The 23,674-nt window shown below is 35.8% G+C and overlaps 1 protein-coding gene across 1 annotated transcript; it reads left to right on the top strand.

The window, feature by feature from the left end:
* The first annotated feature begins 2,088 nt into the window (after nt 1-2,088).
* LOC118747131 (protein ALP1-like) lies at nt 2,089-3,452 on the top strand. The gene is made up of 2 exons (XM_036481123.1): nt 2,089-2,392; nt 2,484-3,452. Exons 1-2 carry the CDS (start codon nt 2,223-2,225, stop codon nt 3,388-3,390), a joined length of 1,077 nt encoding a protein of 358 aa, XP_036337016.1. The 5' UTR covers nt 2,089-2,222; the 3' UTR covers nt 3,391-3,452.
* The last annotated feature ends 20,222 nt before the right edge of the window (nt 3,453-23,674 follow it).

The following is a 23,674-nucleotide window of genomic DNA, read 5'->3' as shown; positions in this document are numbered from 1 at the left end:
CCAAATTTGTTTAATTTGGACAAGCCGTTTGTTTATTATCCGGAAAGGACTTTTATTTTGGAACAATATTCACAACAACCCTGGTATGTAGTACTGGGTTCTAGCATAAAAAGATCCATCAAGCTACATGGGTGTCTCCAGATCGAAAAACGGGAAACCAAATCGAGCATGCTGTGATAGACGGAAGGCACACTTTCAGTGTTTTAGATGAACTCGCACCACTATATTTATGCACAGTTCGCTAATGTCTCTCAATGAGTACAAACGTCTTAGCATACTACTCTTCGGTTGCAACTTAACTTGAGAATTAGCAAATCAATTCTCCTAAAAAAAAACCATAACTTGTGAAACCATGAAAATCCCACCTGACGTGGGCGGGGGCAACTCCCGGCCTACGATGTGTTTTCAAATGGACAAAAATAAGACCCTTGATATCATTTCGTGTGGACCAAAATACTTAGTGATGAAGCGAAGCAAAAGCGATGAAAACTTAACTAAAGTCTCACCGTTTCTAATAAAAAAAAGTGATAGACAGTGCATGTGGAGAAAAATGTGCAAAAAATTGCGAAGTGGCGATATTCTTATAAAAACGAAAAACTTTACGCAAGCTGACAAACTTGTAAAACTAATATCACTTACTCCCAGCATACAAGTATAGGTGACCCCGCACACCAGCCTAAATTATACCAAAGGTGTAATTTATTGCAGTGATTTGCGCGGAATACCAGAAGAAATCTTAAACGAACTAAAACAACAACGCGTTACCGAAGTGAAGAAAATTATGAAAAGAGAAAACAACAGCAATGACACTTTAATAAGATCTACCTCCTAATTCTCACGTTTTCGACACTTACGCTACCTGACACTATTTCGATCGGCTACGAAAAACTCAACATACGACCATACATTCCTTTGCCACTCTGTTGCAAAAACTGTGATCGGTTTGGTCGTATCACTAAATTTTGCAGAAATCAAAAACTGTGCCCAAATTGTACCTCAATATTTCATACCACGCCTGATACTAACGAAAAATGCAACAACACGCCTGCCTGTGATAATTGCAAAGATAACTACGAATCTCCCGTCGACCATTCACCATATAACAAAATTTGTCCAATTTTCATTAAACAAAAAGAAATACAAGCAATAAAAACTCTCCGCAAAGTGGACAATAAAACAGCGTTCACAATATACAAAGAGCAGCATCGTCAGTCAAATACTTATTCTAATGCTATTAGACAACCTACAAACTACAGTTCACTCGAAGATCTCTCATCGCTTCCAACAAATTCCAAACAAAACAAAACAATTAATAACTCGATCCACTCAACTGAGTACTCACTGGCTAACAGCCCGACCACTGCCCCTACACAATCCACTCAATCTAAATGTGCTCAAGAGAACTATCACTTTAACGACGATAACAACATCCCTAGTATACTTCCAAAAGCAATCGCTGAAACAGCTGAGCACTCATATAACACTCAAACTTACAGCCAAAAAAACACATCTGTGGACCTTCTGCAAGCAACATTTGGAAACTACGACTCTACTCGCATAACAGAAACAAAACTTAGGATTTTCCCAAAAAATACCTCGAACCGCACAATAAAGCAACTCAAAGCGAAAGTTAAATCTAAAACCAAAAAAAATCAACAACTCAAACACTGGAAGAGAAAAGCATCAGCCGTGAAATAACAGATGGCTCTGACAGCTTCGTTATGGAAAAGTAAATCTGCAAATCATACTCGCATTTATTATAATCTTTTTCTCTTTACTAATTATGCTTTGCACACTTAGGACGCGACTGACGACTGACCACACAACAATAGCGTTTTATCTGCATTATCTTTGCTCCCGTCGTCGGCTACTTGATTACAATTACTGCGCTAGCTACAACTTCTCCCGCCATATTTTATTTGACATTTGTGTTTTAAACGTATTTGCTGCGATTTCGTGAGAAAAATTTTATATTAATTTCGTTCTAATTTTCGATAAATATCTGGTAAATACGCATAAATCATTAATATTTTTCAAATCTTTCATATATATTATCATTGATTACAGGAATAATGAATAATCCCTTGCGTTTAATACAATTTACGACTGCAATTGCTAAAATTGTACATTTCGCATATGAGGCGTACAGTGAGCTTAATAAAAACAGGAGAAGATGGTGGGTGCGTCCTGTGAATTTAACCCGGGAGGAGGAAGGTTTTTTCATGGTTTGCCTTCAACAGCTGAAAGGTAGAGATGAAGAACACTTCTTCAAGGCGACGAGAATGAGTGTTGCAAATTTCGACTGCTTGCTATCCATTTTGAAGGAAAAGTTGCAGAAATACTCCAATAGAGAAGCGATAGACCCAGAAACCCGGCTGGCCGTAACAATATTGTAAGCATGATAATAAGTATTTACGAAATACATATGTATGTGTGTATGTCGATTTTCATTTTACATACATTTATACATTTGGTATTTTCAGTTATTTGGCACAAGGATGCAACATTCATGTCCTGGCTTGGACATTTAAATTGGGTATTTCAACGGTTCGTAAAATAATATACGAAACTTGTGATGCTATTTGGAGCGAATTGCATGAAATATATGTATCGCCTCCAAACACAACGGAACTGAAAACTATCGCGGAGAAGTTCTACATAAAAACGGGTATGCCTAATTGCTTGGGAGCAATTGACGGTAAACATATACATATAACCCGTCCTGCGAATAGTGGCTCTTTGTACTATAATTACAAAAAGACATTTAGCATCGTGTTGATGGCTGCATGTGATGCAAACTATGTTTTTACGTATGTGGATGTCGGTGCTTTGGGAAGCCAAAGCGATGGAGGCGTGTTTGCGCGAAGCAGCTTCGGGAAACAAATTTTAGACGGAACTTTAAATGTTCCTGGTGATGCATATTTACCAGCCACGATGAATCTCTTTCCACATTACTTCGTGGGAGACAGCGCATTCCCACTTAGACCAAATTTAATGCGACCATTTCCAGGGCATAATTTAACGCCAGACAAGGACAGGTTCAACACAATGTTGTCTAAGGCTCGGGTTCATATTGAAAACGCTTTCGGTATTTTAGCCAACCGGTGGAGAATTCTGCATACACGTATTAGTGCTTCTCCTAGTAATGCGGATAAGATTGTCTTGGCCATAATTGTACTTCATAACTTTTTAATGCTTCAAAATGATCGCAATTACTTCCAACTAGAATTAGTTGATCGTACTTACAACAATCGCGAGTACCATGGTCGGTGGAGAAGCGAAACAAATCCGTTGCAATCTTTTCAACAAAGATTTGTTAACCGGTCATCTTCCAGCGCTTTTCATTTGCGGAACACTCTTAAAGACTTTTTAAATAATAACTCATCATAAATTATACTTACGCATTTACCTCAATAAATTTTCTGAAAAATAATTAATAGTATAAAACAACAGTACATATTTATTTATTACAAAATTAAAAATTAGTTGTTCTACAACCATTGAGATCGACCAGATAAAGGTATTGAAATGACTATATTATTTATATTATAACACTGCACGGCAAAATCAATTTTTTTCTGGGTATTGGACCAAACCAATTTTTTTTAAGAGATTGAGTCATAGGTAAAAAAAAGTGATTTCTCCATTTTTCGAAGTTAGCCTCCGAAATTGAGATATGGGCCTTCGAAGTTCGAAAGAGGACCTTTGGTAATAATTAAAAATAATTTTTTACCAAAGGTCCAATTTCGAACTTCGAAGGCCATATCTCGATTTCGGAGGCTAACTTCGAAAAACGGAGAACTAACTTTTTTTACTTATGACTCAATCTCTTTAAAAAAGTTGGTTTGGTCCAATACCCAGCCGAGTACTGTACAGTGTAATGATAAGGGTGCGGACATATTAATAAGTATTGACTACTTGTTATTTTTAGTTAATTTTAATAATTACTATACTATATATGTATATATATAAAAATATATATATTATAAAACTCAACAAATTTTACCAAAATCATACAAAAATTTCAAACTTTTTATTCAGAATTTTTAGCATTAGAATTGTGGCTGGCGGTCTTGTGCATATTCTTCCATATAAAATATACTCGACAACTACATTTGTATGGAAGAAAATGCCTAGCACTATCAGCAAAAAAAATTATTAAAAATCAAAGCGCCTTGAAATTTACACTTTAACCAACTACAATTTAATGGGCTAAAAAACTGCGTACCCAAAATTTTTCTATAAATTCTGAATAAAAAGTTTGAAATTTTTGGATGATTTTGGTAAAATTTGTTGAATTCTTACAATTTTTGTACTAGGTTGCAAGTGTGGATTTATATGGTGCTTGTTATATAATGCACTGGACTTTTATAAGAAAATATTAAAGCTCGAATACAAAAAAAAAATATAGCCAAAACTGACCATCTTTCTTTAGTTCGTTTAATGTTTAGTATTTATTATAAAAGTATAGCTCATTTTCCAAGGAAACCATATACATTAGACTGCAACACCAAACAAAATTTCGGTTTTTTCGGGGGGGTTACAAAATGTATTATATTTTAAGATTTTAACAAAATATTTAGGAAAAATATTAAGATTTACGTGAGCTGGACCGGTTTGAAAATACCTCTAAAAATGGAGTTTTTTTTATGAAAAAAATAGTTTCTTAAAGGATTTTTTGGAAAAAATGTCTTAGATGACAAAACAGATTAAGCTTAAAAAATCTACATAAAAATATTAAAAAAAATTTCAGCGGAATCATAATGCGATTTTTGAAGCTGTTTTTTTTAACTTTTTTCAAAGATTTGTTTAAGAAAAACTTGAATAACTCAGCAAAAACTTTACCGACATGGACTTATGAGGTATCAGTGGAAAGGTATTTTCTCTACCTTTTTATTTATTTTCAAAAACACTCATTCTCGTTCCAATTTTTTCTTTATCAAATTACCAACACATCTTAATTCAACATAAAATGGCACTCCTTTATCTTACCCTCCTCTCACATAATTTGAATGAGCTTATTTACAAAGAAATAAAATGGGTGAGAAAATATCTTACCAATGATACCTCATAAGTCTAAGTTGGTAAAGTTTTTGCTGAGTTATTCAAGTTTTTCTTAAACCAGTATTTGAAAAAAATTCAAAAACAGCATCAAAAATCTCATTATTATGATTCCGTTACCAATTTTATATGGTAAGTGATGCAGTCTAATATACATACATCAAAATTTCAAACTTTTACAAAAAATTTTGCATCAAGTTTGAAATTTGGATGTATATGGTCTTCTTAGGGAATGAGCTATACAATTAAAATAAATAATTAACATTAAACAAAGTAACAAATTTCAGTACAAAACATGAGTTCATACATATGCACATATCGCATGCATTCAACAAATGTGTATTAAGTCCAAGTTTCTCATTCCTCGCATAACTCAAAAAAAAAGTTGTGGTGTAATGTAAACCATATCATGAATTTTGGAGTTAATACACTTTTGTAGAACGTGGGTGACATGTACTTATTACAACATGCTGCATCCATGTGCAAATACATGTAAAATAAAACACTGTGTAATAAATAACTTAAAATTTTATAAGGCACATTTCATTAAACTCCTAAAACTATGTGTGTTCACTGCGCAAATATCCAATGGGCTGTATGGAAAATTAAGAAGAGAGCTACATAAATAGAAGAAAAATATGAGCAATTAATTACCATACCTGCATTTTATTCTCCTTCGTAATAGAATTCTGCTTCTATTGTTTCCAAGTGCGATTGGATCTCCGAAAAGACCAGACTCGACACTCTGGCTTCAATCCGGTTTACAATATTTGTTGGCAAACCAGCTTCCTTAATTTTTTCGATAAACTTAAAAAGTGTAGAGCAGTGCTGTCTTGCTCCTGCCTCTCTGAACTGAACTCAGAGCAAACATGGGATATATTTGACGCCGCTAATTCAAGAAACTCATGGAACTTGTTTTTATCGTCTTCCTATTGAATAGTGTATTATCATTAAATTAGTATATCCGTTGTTCACTAAACTTTAAGTCCTTCTAGCTTTTTTATGGAATAGTGAAACTTTCAACTGTTTGATTGAACAAGTGAGTAGTGAACTTGTTTATTTAACGTGCTACTGCACTACTGAAAATAATGGGAAAAATGTACGCTAGCACAACATTCAATTAGTGAAGGTAAGTAGCATCAAGTCCACAACGTACTTGTGCAACCAAACAGTTTACAATTAAACGATCATGTAAGCAACCAACTGAATAATATAAATATACATACCTTTCTTCTCCGTGAACTGGACGATGGGGTTTCAGAGATTGCGGTGCTCTCTTCGTCCACATCTGTGTATGTGGATGTGTTACATTCTTCGAAGTCCTTGGGCAAGCTTCCAATCGTTCTTTTTAATTACAAAATATACACTATTAAACTAGTCTAAATCGCCTTGCATGAATTATATATGTACTTACGTTCTTGTGCTCTTAACACCCTCTAAAAATGACATAGCTTCTTTGTGCCGCCATTTAGTTTTTGGAGATGTAGCACCGCTTCCCGACGCAACCTGCTCTGCCCTTTTGCAGCGTTTGTAGCAATCGCGCAGTCCCTTCCATCGCTTCTTGCACTGTACCTCTACAACGTATAAATATTTACACTTATGTACATAATATAAATCATTTTGGAATACATATATTATATTCACTTACCGTCTAATTGTGCACTAATTGCTACCTCCCTCCATGCAGCTTCCTTCTTTTTTATATTCTTATAATCCTCCAACTCCAAATTATAAATAATTGGACGCTTCCGAACTTCCTCAATTAATAATTCGTCGAAATCCATTTTAATTATCCAATTATTTATAAAATCAAGGCGAATATTCAATAAGCACGCGCGAAATGTAAACGAAAATAGAAAAAGCACAATGACAAAAGAAGAAGAAGACAGCCTTTGTGACTTGTCAAAATAGAATTAGATCTAATACGGCTACAGCTACAATTTTATCTATTTGTCGCGTAGCCCTGTCGTCGCCAAAATAATTATCTACATAAGAATACGTGGAAAAATAATTTGACAGCTGTGGTCCGTAGCTCGTCGTTTTCATTGTGTTCGGGCTCTTACTCCACACATAATATTAACTCACTCTTAACAAAATATCATGTCTCTTACAGTATTACAATGGAACATTAACGGGTATATAAATAACTACATAGACCTACAACTTCTCTTAAAAAAGTACCAACCCAAAGTTATCTCTCTTCAGGAAACACATATATGTAAAAACCAAAAGGTACCTATACCAATTAATTACCAACTATACACCTCCCCCCACCCTCATAACTCATTTGACGGTTCTGCCATACTAATCCATAACTCTCTGCAACATCAACGTTTAAACAATAGCCCAAACAATTTCGACATTGTCAATGAAACCATTCAGTCTAAAATCAAATTCACAATTAGCTCAATTTATATTTCACCAAACACACCTTTCACCAGTAAAAACCTAAATGATATATTTCCACCCTCTAGGATACCAATACTTATCACAGGAGATTTCAATAGCTGGCATACCAGTTGGGGCTCGAATAAGAGTAACTATAGACGAAATACTATTTCTAAATTTTTAATCAAATCTATGCTCACACTTCTCAACGACGGTTCACCCACTCACTACTCCACACACCACACTTTCACACATATTGAACTTTCTATTTCTTCCCCAATTCTCGCACTCCAACACGATTGGAAAATAGAATCAAACCTCTTTGGAAGCGACCACTTCCCTATCCTAATAGCACTTTTTCCTACCCAACCAACCGAAAGTAGCATAATTAAGCCCAACTTCAATCTAAGCAAAGCAAATTGGCAACAATTTAAACTTCTGGCAGAACGCCTAAGTGATGCAAGACCCTTTAGCAAAAATTTTAACAAAGAAGCTGCCAATATTCAAAAAATTATCCTGCAAAGCGCCAATGTATCAATTCCCCAAATACTCAAGAATAGGAAACACTCAGTACCTTGGTGGAACACAACTTTACAAGAACTTAAACAAAAAAGGAACCAAATGTGGAACAAATTAAAACGAAACATTTCAAATGAAAACATAATAGAAATCAAAAAAGCACAGGCTATGTTTAGGCGAGAATTGAAAATATGTAAAAGGGGAAATATGTAAAAGGGGGGCACCTTCTGCGGTGTCAAACGTAACCCCGCAATCCATTGTCTTAACACCAAAAAACCAAATCAACCTGCAATAACAGACAAAACTGTAATTGCAAACGAATTGGCCAATACTGGTCCAACCAAGCACTAAACGATAAATTCTCCGCGACGTTTCGGCAAAGCAAACAAAAAGCTCTTACCCAAAATCACATCTTAAACGCAAGTAAATCAGGTACATTCATTGAAACGAAAATATGCTACATTGAGCTGGAACTGGCTCTTAACAAGCCAAATGGCAAGACCCCCGGCTTTGACTGGATCTCTTACCCAGTGATCAACAATTTACATATAAAAGTAAAACTGCGACTGATAGAACACTACAATAACATCTTCAATAATTATATACCACAAATTTACAAAAATAGCTTAGTTGTTCCCATTCTGAAACCCAACTCCGACAAAACTTCTATTAAATCTTACAGACCCATTTCACTTAATCCATGTTGCTCAAAGGTATTAGACAAGATTATTGCTAATCGGCTATGGTGGTTTGTAACATCTGACAAGCTGCTACATAGTCATCAAATGGGATTTAAAAAGGGCAAATCAGTGTCTGACTTTCTAGTTTACTTAGACTATCAGATCACTCAATTCCTCTCAACTAAAAAACACCTGTCAATAATATCACTCGACTTTGCAAAAGCCTTTGATAAAATAGGAGTCCACACTATCCTAGACCAGCTAAAAAATGGAATATAGGGCCTAAAATATTCCAATATGTTAAAAACTATATGAACAACAGAAATATTAAAATAAGAATAACATCCCACTACTCCCGAACATTTTCATGGCAAAATGGTATCCCACAAGGGTCTCCTCTGTCGGTCATACTATATCTTATTGCAAACCATGAACTCTGCAACATAATTTCACTTCACAAACAACTAGATTTCTTAGCTTATGCAGACGATTTTATAATTATTAAGAAAATGAACAAAAATAAAAGAGTCTCCTTTTATATTGACGATTTATACAAGGACATTTGTAACTGGTGTAAGCACTCAGGAGCCGAACTGTCCCTGGAAAAATGTAAACAAATTCATCTTTGCAGAAAACTTAACTGCTCTTCTAACGTAACCTGTAACAACTTTACTATTTCCACTGTCGACAACCTTAGAATTCTCGGACTAGTATTTAATAAAAAAAATATAAATGGAACAGTCACATCGAGCACCTAACGGCCGCTCTGGCAAAATGATTAGACATCATTAAATGCCTCTCTAACGACAAATACCACTGTAACACAACTTCATTAATATCAGCAGTAAAATCATGAATTATATCAAAACTAAACTACGGATTATACCTTTACGCATACTGCCCCAAATCTCTTACCAATAAACTAAACTCTATTATCAACTCCAGTATTAGAATAGCCCCGGGTGCCTACAGAACAACACCAGTTAGAAATTTGTATCTTCTTCCACTAAATATTAACAAAGAATTTGCCACTGCTACATTATGTAAATCCCTGATATTAAAAGACCACTCCCCTCTACCTACCCTGCTTTCCAAACTAACCCACTCCAAACTAGCCAAAACCCCATCCTGTTTTAATAGAATTGTAAAAGTTGCACTGCAATTTGAAATACCTTTAAACTCTAAATTACACGAGAAACCCGTATCACCACACTGGATGGTTAACAACTCAATAATTAATACAGAATTAAGCACAGATAAAAAAACAATGACACCTCCCGCTACGTATAAACAAAAATTTTACGCTATAAAGGAAATTCTCAAAGACTTAAAATTTTTATTCACAGATGGTTCTAAAATAAACTGAAAATCATCCTATGGCAAAGTACAAAATAACAAAATCATACAAATAGCCCACTTACCTTTATACAGTTCCAACTTTGCCGCAAAGTTAATTGCAATCCACGAAGTGTCAAATATGCCGCAAAACTTCCCCACAAACACGCTATATGCACGGACTCCTTATCATCTTTGAAAGCCATAGCTAATCCAGATACTAACAACTTTTACACAAACTCAATTAGAAACATGCTTTTAAAAAAACAAAACAAAGTAAAGCTGATTTGGGTACCAGGTCACGCTCAAATACCAGGCAACGAACTTGCTGACTCAGCTGCCAAACACGCCTTAAAAGTACCGCTTAGCACCACCCCAAACCTTTTATTCTCAGAACTAGGCAACCCACTTAAAAAAAATCCATACATATTCCTCCAATCAATCCTCCCAATGGTATAAAAACACTACACAAATTGCTAAATCAATAAATTGTTACTTTAGAAACGATTCTAATATTTTAACCAGAAGAGATCAAATTAAAATCCTTAGGCTTCGATTAGGACATACCAAGCTTACACACCAGCACCTAATAGATAATAAAAATCCCTCCAACACATGTAAATATTGTAACCAGCAGCCCATTAATACACAACACATCCTAGATACATGTACATTTTTCGCTAACTATCGACAGTCACTTCACAATATCAAGGCGACTAACTTACTAAATGACCCTTCAAAATATAATAAAGTTAATACAATATCTAAAATTTTGTAATTTATACAACCAAATATAACGCACTTCTTATCTTTAAAACCCACATACAGCGAGCAATACAAGACATATTTTACAATACCTAAACATATACTACTCCATATTGTACATACGTGAAAAATATAAAATGATTTAGCTTAAGGCCTTCGACGCCAAAGCTTTTATAAATATATATTGTACTATAATTTAGTTGTAGTCTCACTATTCGTAAATAAATAAATAAATATTTACGTATTATATATACGAACCCTCCAAGGTGCAGGAAAAAATGTGCGCCCAACAATGCAAGGAAAGTAAAACGTCGAAAAGCTGAAATCAAAACAGACGGCCAAAGGATTCGCCACTTGACTCCCACAGCTGCTGTGAGAGAGCACTCTTCAACAAACCGACATACGCGAGCAGTGGAACCACATTTCCCGCTTATTACTTGTACGATGAGGAGTGTCAAGAAGCTGCAGAGAAAAAAGGTGCCGCCTAAAGGACCACGCTGTGAAGCCGTTATAGAGAACTGAAGAGGGCAGCTAAATGAATTTGCCGCAATAAGAAGAGAGGTCGAGATACGTGAGTGCGAAGAGCTTGAAATGCTGGCCGGCAGAAAAAACACCCGAAATTCTTAGCAGAGAGTTGAGCGACTTACGGAAGGTTTTAAGACTCCTGTAGGAACAACCATGGCGGCCTAGTGACCGATGTCCAGAACGTACTCAAATTATGGATCCAACAATTCTCGACCCTTTTGAATGGTAGATACACTGAAAGCAGTGGAGAAGACGAACCCGAGGTCCCAGTCGATATCCCAGCGCCTGACTATGACGAGGTACGAATAGCGATCATGCTGATGAAAAGTAACAAAGCTGCTGGAGATGAGGGCTTGTCGGGCGAGCTATTCAGTTACGATGGCAAGAAGCTAATAAGGTGCATGTCCGACGACTGGAATGCAAGTGAGGTCTGCCCAATCCACAAGAAAGGCGACCTCGCCATGCGTGCCAACTACCGCGGGATCAACCTTCTAATTATAGGTTACAAGGTCTTATCGAGTGTATTGTGCGAAAGACTGAATCCCACCGTCAATGAACTGAATTGGGAAATACCTCTCCGAGCCGTTCGCCACCAAACGGGGTTTCAGACAGAGCGTCTCATTTTGATGCGATTTCTTTAGTCTGATGTTGGACAAAATGATAAGAGCAGCAGAACTGCACCACTATTTACTACAAGAGCGTGCAATTGCTGGCTTATATCGGTAACAAACACCGCGAAGTATGTTCTGCTTTTTCCAAGTTGGATAAGGAAGCAAAGCAAATGGGTCTGGTGGTAAATGAGAACAAGACGAAGTATCTCCTGTCATCAAACAAACGGTCAGCGCATTTGCGCCTTGCCACCCACGTCACTGTCGACAGTTATAATTTCGAGAAAGTAGAGAATCTCGTTTACTTGGGAACCAGCATTAACACCGATAATAATTTCAGCATGGAAATCCAACGCAGAATCACTCGTGCCAATAAGTACTACTTTGGACTGAGTAGGCAATTCAGGAGTAAAGTCCTCTCTCGACGTACGAAAACCACACTCTATAAGTTACTCATCATGCCCGTGCTGGTATATTGCGCAGAAGCATGGAACATCCCATGAGGTGGCTCTTGGAGTATTCGAGAGAAACATTTTTCGGAAGATTTACGGGCCTTTACGCGTTGGCGACGGCGAGTTCCGCAGATGATGAACGATGAGCTGTATTAGCTTTATAACGACATGGATATAGTGCAGCAAATTAAAACACAGCGGCTTCGCTGGCTTGACCAAGTCGTTCGAATGGACACCGACTCTCCAGCTCTGAAAGTATTCCGGCTTCACTTGGCATTTCCAATTGGCGTCAGTTGGCACAGAAGAAAAACGACTGGCGTGCTATGTTGAACTCGGCCAAAATCGCTTTGGCATTTACTGCTACAAATAAGAAGAGGAAGAGGATAGATATATAACCTTCTTAGCCACACAGTGTTATAAAGCCGACGAAATCCTTGACGGTGGCACCGGGAGGGGAACGGTACATGACGGTAGGAAGTTTAGTTTGAGTTAAAGTCTCACACTGACGGGGTTAGGCTTTCGATGCTTCCGCCTCGTAAAATTAACATCCGCAATAAAAAGTTAAATATTTTTTTTAGTAAGTAGATAAGTTATTGGTTTTGAAATTTTTTTTTTTGTGGTAGAGTATATTCGATTAAGAATGTCCAGGATTTAGCTTTGCCTGATTCCATATATAAACGTTTTGCCTTTTTTTGCCTTTTCTACCTTAAAGGCCAGTATGCAGCTCTCAAGAAAAGCAAAAACTCCATATAAAATGACGTACAAGAAATGGCTAAGAAATTTTCTTGTGTTAAATTTCCTTAAAGCAGTACGCAGTTCGTAAGAAATTTGGTACACTTTCGTAGTTTTTTTGTGAAAAAAGAACACCAGGTAACCCATGTATGCAACAGAAATATATACCCGTTCCATTATTTCTCGAAGAACGAGTGAGGCAACAGGATGTAAAGTACCAGATGTCAAAATTCCTTGGACAAGCAAGCGAAATAATAGCAATTTTTTTTGTCCGTTTTCTTGAGAGCTGCATACTGGCCTTTAGTTGTAAAGGGCAAGGAAAAAGTCCCTATTTCTGATAATATGAAAGTTTTAAACGTTACATATTTAAATTGGGCGCCACTTGTATCAACTCACGTCGAGCACACGTTTAGTACATTCAAGGCTTTTCTTCGCGAAAATCGAATGAAAATGCTGCGAGAAAACTTTAAAATGCATCTAGTGGTTCAATGTTACTACAACTATAGAGACTAAAGTTTTGTGAATTAAAATTTCGAAAGGAGAAAATAGTCAAAGATCTAAAGTAGAAATGTTTCTTATAATGAATCTAGTCCATAGTTCACTATAGTGTTTCTCATTTTACTTGTAAAATAAACATTTCTAAAATAAATGTATTTTTTGATTATTTTTCGGTTTTTGTCTTTTTTGCCTTTTGTGCGATTTTTAGTGCCTTTTCCTGCCTATCTCGCTATTTTATTTTGCCTTTTCTAGCCTATTTCGTTATTTTATTTTGCCTTTTTTTTATAGGTTTTTAGGTCCTAAAAATCCGTTTCCTTGGTGATAAGGGAACGTACCCATACTACGTGACCCACTTTTTGCAATTTTTAACACCCCCCCTACCCCCTCGGTGACCACGGGTAGTATATTCCAAGACCCCCAAGACATTTCCTCATCAGACTTCTTTCAGTAGGTATTGTTGCTTTTCCACAATAAGTTTTCACTTAAAACGGCCTCAAGCTCATAAAAATTGTTGAATATAATTGTTATAAGGCCATAAAATAACAAAAAAAAACAAATAACTTAAGGACGAGCACACCTAAAAGTTAAACATTCTAATAATAGAAATATTAACAAAAACCAACAACCACATGATCAAGTGAATTGCAGCGGAATAGCTGCGCTTGATTGTAGTTGGCTTAGCAAAGTGAAATAGTGGAAATAAGCAACAAGAATTAGCAAGGCAAACTTAGCACAGTGCGTAGGCATCTGGCTGAGTCAGTGGTGATCGTCGGTTCGAATCCTACTGAAAGAAGTCTGATGAGGAAATGTGGTGATTTCCGAAATAGCTATCACTTCTACCACTTTTCAAATTATTGTTGCTTTTCCACAATAAGTTTTCACTTAAAACGGCCTCAAGCTCATAAAAATTGTTGAAGTCAAAATATATCTTAACCAGAACTTAAATTATAGAAACAAATATTCTGTTATTTTTATTAATCTTTATTTTCCATCTCAATCATCTTCAACAAACACGTTCCCAGCATCAATCCACTCGGATGCATCGTAGATCACGGGGGCGGTAACATCGGGAGTTTCCTCAGACGTGATTATTATCTCTTCATTGACAGCCTCGACATCTATCCACTCCACGCAGTCCTTTATGACACACAAGACCTCCTGTGGTTTCCTGGAGAGAACCCGCAGAGGTCGCACACGAGACACGTCATCCACCGCACCACCATGCACGTTTTTTCGATGGTTGTTCATAGAAATTTTTTAGGCAAAATAGAGTCCACAAATTGAGCATGTCCTTTCGGTGATGTAGGTTTTAATAGATAGGCAGTATGTATCGTAGGGTATTTCTCTACCCTGTGAGAGATCCGGGCGTAGTGTTATACATTGCCGAACAAGCAATGATGGAAAAATTTCCGATCTGACTTCATCTGGGTTTGGTATACCGAAAGGGTTTTGTGACATCGAGAAAGGTGCCGGCAAAAAGCCTTGGTATAGAATATTATTTACTGCACTTCGACGAGGAGCACAGCAGGAATCATCGGCACACTTAATTATTTGAAGAAAGTATTAACTTTCACGAACGTGATTCCCATACCAGATGTCAGAAACTTGTGTAGGTTCCGGAAGGACTTCTCCAGGAGGCATATATTCTGCTATCCCGTTGTGGCCGTCAATAACCACCTGGGACCAAATCTCAGCTATTGTTTCGCCTGAAAATAACATAAATTAAAATTTAGGTTTTAATATTGTGGTAAGAGAGAAGACTGCATGCCACTCTATTAAAATATACCTGCATGCTGAAAGTTTTTCAATTCCAGCTCGTTATCGATGGTTTTCCCTTGAGAATCGAGATGGGACCCGTAGTGCTCATAAGGAACTACAGTATATTTTGCTTAGCTGCCCATCCATCTTTGCGCGAAAAACTTGTGCGCTTAACCGAAAAAAGCACTTAAGCGAATTTTCTTTACTACTTCAATGAGGAAGGTATCCGAATCCCTATGAAACCAAATAATGGAAGAGCACTTACCACGTAGAAATTACTGCCGGTGAAATTTGTTCCGAATGGTATCTTATAATCTAAATAACTATATAAAATGATAACCGATTTCGTTGTTCTACAAGATGAGAAAAATAAATAAAAGCTTGTAAAATTAGGGTAGGTATACAGTGCAGTGCCAGTGCAGGTAAACGTAATACTTTCTTTGATAATTGATAATAGTTGCAAGTTTTTAAGGCAGGAATCGCCAATGTGCAGGTATGTTAAATGCATCTATCGGAGCAGTTTTCTTATAAATGTTAAAAATAATGCCGCTGATGCCCATTTTGGGGTAGGTGTCTTAAATGTGCACTTAAACATAAAGGCAGCAAAGCAAAATATACTGCACTACCGTGGCTAGCTCACGGCTCAATGATGCTATCCTTCACTCAACTCGGTTGTAAGCCGAGCGATCGGGTGCATTCGTAAACACAAACAGCCCGTCCAAATCGTACTCTTTAAAGTGTGATATACAGTGAGATATGACCTTTTTATAGCGTGGATTTTCATCGGGCCCTCCATCAACTGAAAAAATCATCACAGGCTTGAATTCCCCATCCTTTCCTTACGCCAGATTTTTAAAATCATCTAATGTGAGAAGTTTGATAAGGTCTTTGGCGTGAGTTGTTGCTGTCGAACTACTATGCTTTCCACTGCGGATTGGGACATATGTTGGCCCAGTATATGTAACCGCTTCTTTTCTACCCATGCAGTTCTCTTTGATTGTGATACCAGCATACACAGATGGAGTCAGTTGGTGGCGTACTCCAACAGCAAAATCATGGTCATCGAGGTGCACTTTATAACTCAAATGCATTATAACAGGAGCCTGTACTTTTTCAGCTGTTTTTCCAATCGGTACCTTTGCCTTATCATCTTGAGAGATAAAAACTACTTGTTCAGGCCCAAGTATAGATGCAAGTTCCTCGAGACCGTTGGCAGTAGCCTTGCAGAAATGTTGATCGACATGATCTCGGTGTCTATCTGCTTGTTCTCGACACAGTCTCACAGGTACAGTTGTGACATGGCGCTTGCCCCGTAAACATCCAGCAAACAAACTTTGGAATCAGCCTACGGTATGTAGAGGTTCGCGAAATAAAAAATCCATCTTCAACAAGCCGTGCATGCAATTCATCAAGAGTCTTACAAGTTCTCAATACTTCTGATTGGCGTCGATCATCAGCTTAGCTTCCATGTGCTACTATGTCGCAAATTGCTTGAAGAAGGCCTGACTGATTTTCTTCAAGTGAAGTGCGTCCTGGCTGAGTGCGTATAGACGAAGATTGCACGTTGGGATGAGCAGATTTCAGGCTCAAAACTTCGGTTTTTTGCTTTGCCCTAAATTTTCGCATGTTTTCTGCACGTTTGTTCTTTTCTTCTTCTTTTTTCTTCACATCAGCATCATGCCTTAATTTTTTTTATTTCCTTCTCAATACCGTCTTTTCCAAGTCCTGCATCTCGCTTTCTTACGGTAGCATTTCATTCGGCTTCAAATACTGAAATTTCAGATTATAAAGCATTCTGTTTTGGTGTCGGAGCTGTTGTAGATACAGATGAAGAAGCTATTGAAACAGAAGATTGAACGGAAAATTCATTGCTACTGTAGAATGTAACCAGTATTATATCACTACCCATAAAATGGAAAAAATCAAAATCTAAGCTACGAAAGTTGGAGAAGAAAACACATCGGCATTGACAGAGCAGAAAGCGGTTGGTTATACCTTTCCGTGAAATAGAAACAGACTGTTCTGTAGTGTTATTATTGACATCTTCGGTGCTGGGAAGCATTTTGAGATCACCTTGCGTGGTTGAAGCTTTTCGTGCAGGTACCTACTTTCACCAAATACAAAAAAGAGACACACATCACCAATGTTAAAACATTCAAATCATTTAAAGCATTCAACAAAATACGCTCAGAATATTCACCTTTACGAAGAAATTGAGGAGATGAGCATTTTTCTTAGTCGCAATCTGACAAAGTTCTTCGATTTTTAACTGGCTGAGACGCTCCAGCTCCTTTGGGTTGTTTTTGTACTCATCTCTCAAAGGTACCTAAAATTTATTCGTCTTTTTCTGTATTGTCTGCATTGACAAGAAATCCTTGTGTCATTTAATAAACGCATTGTACAGCCGCTCGTACAACGACTTTTACAGCCGTATTCTAACAAAGTCACAAACTTTAGCTCATCACTGCTGTGATTTCTACTGCGCCTCAAAGCTTGCCGCTGCAAAAAATATGCCGCTATAATACAATTTTTGAAATTTTTGTGTATTTTTCTAGCACTAAAAATCGAATTTTTTGTGACACATTTCTCGGCGCACTAGAAATCACAACAGTGATGAGCTAAGTTTTGTGACTGTTAGAATAGAGGGGTTAATGATATTTAATAATATTTTGAGAAGGACCAAGACCTGCTTGCTTTAAAAAGCATAAAAGTGTTGCTTTTGCTATTTTGTGGGCGAATTTATACGAGGTGGTGTTGTTTAACCAGCTGATTTCTTCGCCTTACATCTATTTTACTTTTGATTTTACTAATTTCACAGCACAGTACATGTTAACTTTGGTGCGAATTCAGATTTGGCATAACACCCGCAATACAAAATACATGTGGTTGTTGCTACTAACAGGTCTATTCTGCGCTGGTAACATAAGTTATATAACCGGTAATTAAAGTGTCTGTCAATTTTTAAACCTCTTTCGCATTCTGTGCTCTCTTGTAACCGGTAAATTTGGTTACCAGCTCATAAGCTGGTAACAAAATATTGCCCCGTGAAATATGCAATACAGGAATTTGCACAAATCTTCATAGCTGAATTGCTGAATATTTTCACTGCATTACCAACGTACCTAGAATCGCAGTGACAAGAAGTGGTAAAAATTTTTGGTAATAAAATTTTCCGGTCACAAAATCTTCGGTAACGTGCAGAATAGACCTGTAAGTATCAGTTTTCAATCAGCTGACGTCTCGGCATATGTTCGTCAGTGTTGCCATCTGTGAGTTTAAAAAGCGATGCGCGCCATATTTGAATGTAGCTCGAAAAAAACGCTAGATTTTCTTAGTGGATATTGACTACGTGATAAAAACCTAAGCCCCCCGCCCCCACTGTGACCAAGTGTGGTATTTGGAAGATCCATCTCCCACCCGCCCTGAACGGGTCACGTAGTATGGGTACGTTCCCTAACCAAGGAGCAATAAAGGCAGCCATGAATAACAATTATCATGCTCGAACAAAGCATATAGATATCAAAAACTATTTTATTCGTGAGAAACTTGTAAAGGGTTTGATAATATGAAACTACAAAAGCACTTATGAAATGATTGCAGACATCATGACAAAGCCTGTTAACAATCTAATTTTTAAACTTAAACACATGGAATTCGTCACTGAATTGGTTAATAACTCATGCATGTAGTTATGTATATATTTTGGTATCTATATATAAAGGTTTTAAATAACATAAATTGAAGCTCTAGTGAGGGTGTTTTAAAATGTAATAGATTACTAAACTATGGGAGCTGTCAATGTATGTCAACTTGTATTTCTTACTTGCCATACAAAATGTACATTCTTTATAAGCTTGCAATAAACGCTCTCTCTCTGCAATACACGTTTTTCTTTTCACCTAATTTTTATAAAATTAATTCTATCCGTCAACTGTACATGACATACACTACACAGAAACATAATACACAATAACAACCATAATTAACAAAAACAAGTATTACAAAGCGCGGCAATAAACAACATTGTTTCACATATACCTACGGTGACCATATTGATGGGAGCCGAATACGGGACAAAAATAATTTTACGATTTTTTCCCATAAAAGTTAAAAGATCTTAAAACCATTTGAAATAATCCTAGATGTATTAGGCTAGAAACAGCACGCTTGTAGTAGCATCACACATTTGTACGATACTTTTCTCGAGATTTTTACCCCACAACATTTTTCACACAAAATTCTTTAAATTATAGTATAATAAAGTACACGCTTGAAGTAGCTACACCTTTTCCAAGAGTACTTCAGAAAGCATCAAATGTACTTCAGAACAGGCAGTTGTACTTTAGAAACAGTAAAATGTACTTCAGAATAGTTAATTGTACTTCAGAAAACGTAAAATGTACTTCACAAACCATAGAAAGTATTTCAGAAACTATAAAATGTTCTTCAGAATAGTCAAATGTACTTCAGAAACCGTAAAATGTATTTCAGGATAGTCAATTTTACTTCAGAAACCGTAAAATGTACTTCAGAAGACGAAAATTCGTACGCATTGTAAATATTTAAATAGTATATATCGTCCCGTTTCTGCCTTAACCATGCATCTACAATTTTTGGGAAAACTAATATTACCACTTATAACAGCTGTTTAAGCGTCACACTATTTGAAAATAGAACAAAGACTTAATGAGGGTGCTCACTACTGTTAGTGGAACCAGAAATATAAAGTAAAAAATACTTAACTTCGAATCACAGGCATTCAGATTGGAAAATAATAACTGTTTATGGAGGAAATTGCGATCATATAATCTGGTTCATAGGCACGCCATTTTAATGAGCTGTTAAGGCGTCGAATTAACGAACACCGAATACGGGAAAATACAGGAAATTAAAAGAAATACAGAACATTTAGCGTCCCGTATAAAATAATTTATTAACCAGGACAATTGGTCAAAAAAGAGGACTCTCCCGTATAATACAGGACGGATGGTCACCGTACATTTACCCTACACTGTACATAAATAAGAATTTTAAGGCATATTACTTAAGTATTACAAAATATAAAAACAAAAGTTTTACTTCAAGAATTTATAGTTATATATTCGTTCCTATTATTCAAAATATGGAGCATATGAGTGTTGTTGATGTTTCGGTTTCATTGCAAAATAATATTTGACCTCCAATGATAGCTACAAAGTTAGTCCTTTTATTAAAAAAAGAAAAAGGAAAGGTGTGTAAAAAAATAAACCTAATGAGTAATAAAATTATAGTTTGAAAGAAAACCAATAACACGCTTTTATTACAATAAGAACTAAAAAGAAAAAAATTATTTATTGATTTAAAGATTCGTTAAATAGGTATATGAAGTTCCCTAATTTGATGTTATTTATCCTTTTAAATTAGCTTAAAATAGGATTAAAGTAATTGGCACGTAGTCATAGCCAAAATAAAGTCCACTGAAAAGTTAGTTGCAGTTATTTTTTACAGGCATCCCATTGGAAACATACAGCATCCCATTGGTAGAAGCCTTCGGGTGTACGAATTTGTTGTAACATCAGGAGTTGAAGACTTGCTCTAGCTGCTAGTCTCTTAAAATTTCTTCCAATCACGTCGTAAGCAGATTTCCCATGTGGACTTGCAACAAAGTTCAATTCTGCCATTTCCTTGAAGGGATTTTCATGATTTCAGACCTTCAGTAAAGTTAATATCAATTATTCATTTTGTTTTTGTTTTTTCCACACTTTTGCTATAATTTCATAAAATTTCAATGTCTATTTATCATACTGCTCGAGCGTTAGACGATCTAGAGTCCATACGCATAAGTAGCCCATTACGCCCATTTGGTTAGATAATGTTGACTTTATAGATTATTGTTTTTATGAAAAAAAAAAAATTTAAATACACGTTGCATATTAACTTAAAAAATGAACAACCAAAGTCCATAATAAAACGAAAGAAATACTTTCTTATCATTAAGTTTCCGTAAAAGGATTCCAAGATACAGCACTTTAAAGAAAGGTATGTATGACGTTTTCTTAAAATTTAAGTTCCGTGTAAATAGGCAACTCAACGTCATATCGGCAAAATATGCTGCACGTATATTCATGTCACCTAGACCTTCAATCTCTTCAACTTTCGTCCAAATCCTGAGAGGTCGCGCACAGAGGTGGCCGCGTTGACATGAAAGCCCGAATTTTAAACAAACCAATACTTAGTCGGCTCTTATGCATTTAAAATGCCGCTTATCGTAGCGTAGGGTGTAAAACAAAGCATACAGTCATTAAATAAGCAACAAAAACAATAACATTACTTTTCTTATATGTAGTGCTGAACACTTTGAAAATGACGAGCTTTAGGCCACAGCCTCCAATTTGTTATCTTCATTATCTAAACACTTTGTCGATGGCGACATGAATTTTTTAAACGCGGCATCGACATCATGAATTTGTAAGAGATTGACAAAAAAGAAGAGGAAGAACCTTATCTTTTGCTGGAAAAATATAAATAGATCTGGCCTGTTATAGCCAAAATAACTATCTAAATAGGAATACGTGGAAAAATAATTTTACAGCTGAGGTCCGTAGCTCGTCGTTTTCATTGTGTTCGGGCTGTATGTTTTGTTTTACATTTCTTTTGAAATTGCTGCATTTTTATTATTCTGCCCTAAGAAATTCTTGAAAATTTGACCAGACCTATAAAGAAATGCATATATGTACTGAAAAAGTACGCAATATTAGCGCAACTTTTTTGTTTGCTTTACCCCGCTTAACTCACACCTAGACATAAAGGTAAATATGTACAAACGTAGGTCCGAAAACAACTTATTTTAAAGCGTTCACTCAAAGGAAAAATAAAATACTTAGTGACAGCAAAATACAAATAGATTCACTTTTTTTTTACTTAATTACCTGAACAACAAGGCTCCATTATAAGTTTTATAACATTTTACCAGTTAGAAAAATCTAATAGCGTCGAAAAAAGGAAAAAAATCACTTTATCTGTGCACTAGGGATCCGGACTTTTTTTACTCTCCGAAAATCCCGAGATTATTTGTCAAGAATCCCGGGATTTTCGGGATTTGTAATTGGCAATGGTGGCAATAATAGAATGCCTCATGTTGACCAGTTTTCGCTATAATATGTATGTCTAGCTAATTATACATACACATAACACCGTGCGACAAGCAATTTTACACACAAAAAATCAATATATTCGCGAAGCCATGGGCCAAATATATGCATATATTTTTAGCTTTTCTCTCAACGTCGGGTTTATTTAAACGGAAATGTTTTAAAAAATTTAGTGCAGTGTACTTAGTATGGGTATCAAATTAAAGAGAAAATTCTGTAGAGAAGGAACTGATTCAATTTTTTGGTGCATAAGGTACTGAAAATGTCCTTAAAAATTGTATCCTTGAATATCCTTGAGATTTTGCAATATTTATTTTGAAAAAATTATATGTTAAGGACTAATATAAACTCGACAACATCCTCGAATATAGTCCTTCTAACTATATTAGCTTAAAAAAATAAAATTGATTAAAAGGGCATTTCAATACCTGTTCGTTCTTTTGATCCTAAAAAATTTGATTTTTTTTTAATCCTACAGAAATTTCTCTTTCATTTGGTACCCGTTTTTATTCTACATTGCACTAAATTTTTTAAATAATATTTAGAATCTATCACATCTTTGAAACTATAAAGTTCTAATAAAAAAATTTCAAAACTAAAAACGCAGTTTTACTATATTTGACCCTTAGTGTTGTGAGTATATTAATTCCTTGGTGTGTTTTGAAATTTTTTTGTTTCAAACCGTTTCAATCTTTTTAGAAAAACTTTAGGTACGCATTTTTATAAGTATAGCCCATTAAATTACAGGAAGATAAAGTGCAAGTTCCAAGTGACTAAACGTAACGTTGATTTTTTATAATTTTTTTGCTGGCGGTGTCACGCATTTTCTTCCATACAAATGTTCGACATTTTGTTTATATGGAAGAAAATGCCCAGCATCGTTTAAAAAATTCCCAAAAATCAACGGTATTTTGTTACTTCATGAAACTTCATTTTATCCTACTTTAATTTTATGGGCTATAAAACAGCGTACCTAAAATGTTTCTAAAAATGCTGAGTAAAAGGTTAGAAATTTTGGCTATTTTTTTTTAATTTTCATAGTATTTGTACAAATTTTGAAATGCGCATTTAAATGTTAGTTATTTATAAAATGAGGTAGCCTTTTATAGAAAAAAAGTAAATATTAAATAAAGAAAATAAATATAGACTAAACTAGCTGAAATAAGGCGTTTATTTTATTTCGGCTACTAGTATTATGAACTTCTTTCAGCCACACAATGCAT

This window comes from Rhagoletis pomonella, unplaced genomic scaffold (genome assembly GCF_013731165.1).
Source record: "Rhagoletis pomonella isolate Grant_MI unplaced genomic scaffold, Rhpom_1.0 Rhpom_scaffold_00001, whole genome shotgun sequence".
NCBI classification, from domain to species: Eukaryota; Metazoa; Arthropoda; class Insecta; order Diptera; family Tephritidae; genus Rhagoletis; species Rhagoletis pomonella.
The sequence above is the reverse complement of the archived record's forward strand: the minus strand, read 5'-3'. Positions and strand labels throughout refer to the sequence as shown.

What these genes read in the sequence shown, in the direction of transcription:
- LOC118747131 (XM_036481123.1), top strand. Translation starts at nt 2,223, where the DNA reads ATGGTTTGCCTTCAACAGCTGAAAGGTAGAGATGAAGAACACTTCTTC. An exon ending in CGGCTGGCCGTAACAATATT is followed by an intron (nt 2,393 to 2,483) that starts GTAAGCATGATA and finishes TGGTATTTTCAG; the next exon opens with TTATTTGGCACAAGGATGCA.